Source organism: Dermacentor silvarum, chromosome 1, assembly GCF_013339745.2.
Source record: "Dermacentor silvarum isolate Dsil-2018 chromosome 1, BIME_Dsil_1.4, whole genome shotgun sequence".
NCBI lineage: Eukaryota > Metazoa > Arthropoda > Arachnida > Ixodida > Ixodidae > Dermacentor > Dermacentor silvarum.
In genome coordinates this window covers 154533288-154536959 of record NC_051154.1, presented here as the reverse complement: position 1 = coordinate 154536959, position 3672 = coordinate 154533288, and the positions used below count along the sequence as shown (strand labels likewise).

The window sequence follows — 3672 nt, the reverse complement described above, 5'->3', positions numbered from 1 at the left end:
CTTTTTAGCCAATATATGAGAACGACATGCTCAAACACGGGCACCCTCAATGCATGACCCATCAACTGAAAAAAAATGACGGTGCTCTGATTCAGCAAACGTCGAGCTAACGAATATATTTACCTTGTGGCATAGGTAAAATGATGAATGAGAAAACAGTTCAGGCTTAAAGTTGCAGTAGCAATTGTCTGCGACTGGTCACGTACCTTTCAAGTTACCCTTTATAACTGTAGCCACCGAGACCGCTGTAGCCGCCGCCGAAACCACCGCCATAACCACCACCAAAGCATCCTCCATAGCCTCCACCGAAGCCGCCTCCGTATCCCCCGCCGAAGCCGCCCCCGTATCCTCCACCGAAGCCACCTCCGTAGCCGGCGCCCCGGCCATAACCACCACCAAAGCCTTTGCCGAAGCCAGCTCCGTAGCCGCCTCCGTAGCCGCCTCCGTAGCCGCCCCCGTAGCCGCCTCCGTAGCCGCCTCCGTAGCCGCCCCCGTAGCCTCCTCCATAGCCTCCTCCATAGCCTCCTCCGTAGCCGCCTCCATAGCCTCCTCCGTAGCTGCCTCCATAGCCACCTCCATAGCCTCCTCCGTAGCCACCTCCGAAACCTTCGACGAAGCCGCCGACACTGCCAGGTACCACGAAGTTACTTCCGCTGTCTAATCTGTGCAAATGGTCTATGCTTTTGACCACATAAGCTGGGCCAGGAAGAGACTTGACGACTCCGACTCCTTTTCCTGAATTCAAAAGAACCACACTGCCTCCAACCCCAACGCCTGCCAGGCCACCACCAAGGACTCCATCGAAGCCTGCGTAGGCACTCATCACGAGGCCCGTAAGGACGGCGATCGTTCCCTAAAAAATAACAAGAACAGTCACAATCCGCAAACAATAATTATTAATAATAGATTTTATCTGTAATTTTTATTAATTCTTTGCCGTTGTTGGCATTTTTAACGGAATTGTGCACTGTAAGAACACTAACACTTGAAGTCAAGCAGGCAACCATGAACTATTTCTCTATAAGTGCGTTAAAAGATGCTTTGTTGAACAGTTATCTAGGATGTTTGTTTACTTTTCTTCAAAGGCATAGCACAAACTTCAAGTATCATATCATATATGTAGCTAACAGCTTAATCACGTCGCTATTTAAGATGTCTAAGTGAATAGATAACTATGGTTTAATTCACGCTTAACTAATGCGCCCATGTAGCTAGACATGGGCACTGAGGCTTCAATATGTGCTCCCAACCAAAATATACCATTGTATATTTTGATTAGGTGCGCTCTTCGTGACATCCTCACGCTGGTTCCACTTTCCATTCATGCGCTCGTTTGCTATCTGATAAAACAAAAGTGAAACACTAACACGGCGAGCAGCATTATAAAGTGTCGCTCTAGTATCGCCATGGTGATAAATCCTGCATGTATTAATCCATACAGTTAATTCTACATTCGTTAGGCTTCGCTATGCAAAGTCGAAAGATGCGTCTTTCAGCAGAGGTAACCTCAGAGAACCTTACCAGGCTACGCATTCTGGGCAGGCAGTCGAAGAAGTGATCCAGCCTCGAACTGTCGTGGCACCTTTTATATACACTACCGCGAGGACACGTATAGCACGTACTGCGTGGAGACGTGAATTATCTTGTTTCGTGCTCGCCGGCATCGAATGCTTATCTGGGGGAAGCCAGAAGCGGACAGGGAAGCCGGCTCTTGCCGTGAGCCGTATTCCTTCGCGGGCAAAGTTCGAGGAGATCACACAGCGCCGATTCAGAAGAAGAAGGTCGTAAGGAGTCAGACAAAGAACGAACTTCCTTTCTTTTTTTAAACGCACTTTGGCTGCACGCGCAGTGTATTAACGTGCCACTGGAGGAGCCGCTCGAACTTATCGGAAGCTGTGCTAAGCGCTAAAAACAACCGCCCAGTTATGTTCGGGCACAAAAGAAACCGGGGGCAATTTAGATGCGCTGACACCAGTAACAGGGAATTAAACGAGATACGATACCGCCCTTGAAACTTGTGTTTTACCTCACATTGAATAACGAAATCAATGGTTATTACCATTCGAAGTGCTGCGAAAGTGTAGGTGTGTAGACTATTATTATTTTTATTTCGTTTTCGTGGTGGCATATTGTTCATACTGCTCTCATTGTGATCCCACAAGCTTTGGTAGCCTTTCTTATGTAAGTAAGGCTCAGCATGGTCAAATAGAACTGTTCATGCAGCGTCACGTTGACCGATCCTCGAGCGAAGCGCAAATCATAAATGTACTGCGATGAACTAACATAAATACGAAGAGAAATGAATCTCACTCTTTTAACAGCGGAGCTGTTTAAGTTCTTTGTTAGGCCGCGTAGTGCGAACAAAAAACTGTGCCGGGCGATGACGTCAGCGCGCGTTGCCTAGCAACGTCTCGCAGAGCTGGTGCGAGGTCTTGTTAGGCGACGCACGTGACGTCATCGCTCGGCGTGGGTATACCACCCTCTACCAAGTTACCCTCGCCACAGCGTGAGGCGCGGCCGACGTATCCTGCGTTCATCGGCGTGCCCCGCCTGCAGCCGGCGTCGAGACGCAACATGCTGCATTTCGCGCCGGCCTCGTCACCCAGAATGGACGGCATCCGCGTCTTGTCGAGCAAGATGGGCTGGTGAGACGGGTTCGTGAGATGGGTTCTGCCGAATGTCTCCACACTTAAACTGCAATGGGGAGAGCAACGCCATTTAAGCTGTTTCAATGGGCCTGCTGAGCACCAGCAGTTTTGTTGTTCTGTGAGGACTAGCATTTCAACTTCGGTACAATAGGTAAATATGGGCTTTTTTCTCGATCCCTGACGCCGCCTGCCTTAGTGTCCCGTAAGGCGACAATACAAAGGTGGTGGCAGCTTTTCTGGTGTATAAGCATCACAACAATCTTAAGTGCACTGTTGAAGTGTATCACCCAATAAATTTTCTTCAGATGGCTGGTCACTGCAATGCCATGGAAGCGACCCAGCCGTCAAGAAATGGAGACAGCTGAACCAAAAAAATACTACAAAGTATTTTTTCCTGCGTCTCAACTAGGATTATACGCTAACCTCTGCTCCGGCAAACCTTTCTGCTTTGTAATAAAGAGCTATCTGTCTCTTGTCATGTAGATTTGCGTCATTAGTCATTAAACATGTGATTTTATAAGAAACGCAGATTTCAAAACGTATCATTCAATAACATGTTCACTAAGCTTATTGTTACAAAACCCTGTGCTGTTATCAGGCGACACTGGTTTTTTTACCGTCATGGCCAGGGATTAGACAAGGGCAAACTATATTAGTCGCTTACTTGTCCCACCGTGTGCTTGAATGTGTTGGGCGATTACTCCAAAGTTGGTTCAATGAAATTCAGCATGCCGGCCTACAGCTGCTTGCCGCTATGCAACCAGTGCGACTTCGTGGACAGTTCCGGCCGTAGCGTGTACGTAAGAGCGCAAAATTCAACCGCGTATTACATGTACCAAATTTCACCTGTGAACTAGGCGGCTTCCTGACCGCGCCGAGTCCTCGTCTGCATTTCACACTAATTATAGCATGTAGTGGTGGTGGCGTGGAGCCGAGGTAGAACACCCGGCTTCTAATCTGAAGGTCGTAAGTTCGAATCCGCCTCCAGTCCACTACATCTTTCAGGCATGGAGTGGCGCCTAAC

At 48.5% G+C, this 3672-nt stretch overlaps 1 protein-coding gene across 1 annotated transcript; it reads right to left on the bottom strand.

Moving 5' to 3' along the window:
* Nucleotides 1-214: 214 nt before the first annotated feature.
* Nucleotides 215-847, bottom strand: LOC119465390 (keratin-associated protein 21-1-like). Its single transcript, XM_037726171.2, has one exon. It carries the CDS (start codon nt 821-823, stop codon nt 215-217), a length of 609 nt encoding a protein of 202 aa, XP_037582099.1. The 5' UTR covers nt 824-847.
* Nucleotides 848-3672: the final 2825 nt, after the last annotated feature.

What these genes read in the sequence shown, in the direction of transcription:
- LOC119465390 (XM_037726171.2), bottom strand. Translation starts at nt 823, where the DNA reads ATGAGTGCCTACGCAGGCTTCGATGGAGTCCTTGGTGGTGGCCTGGCA.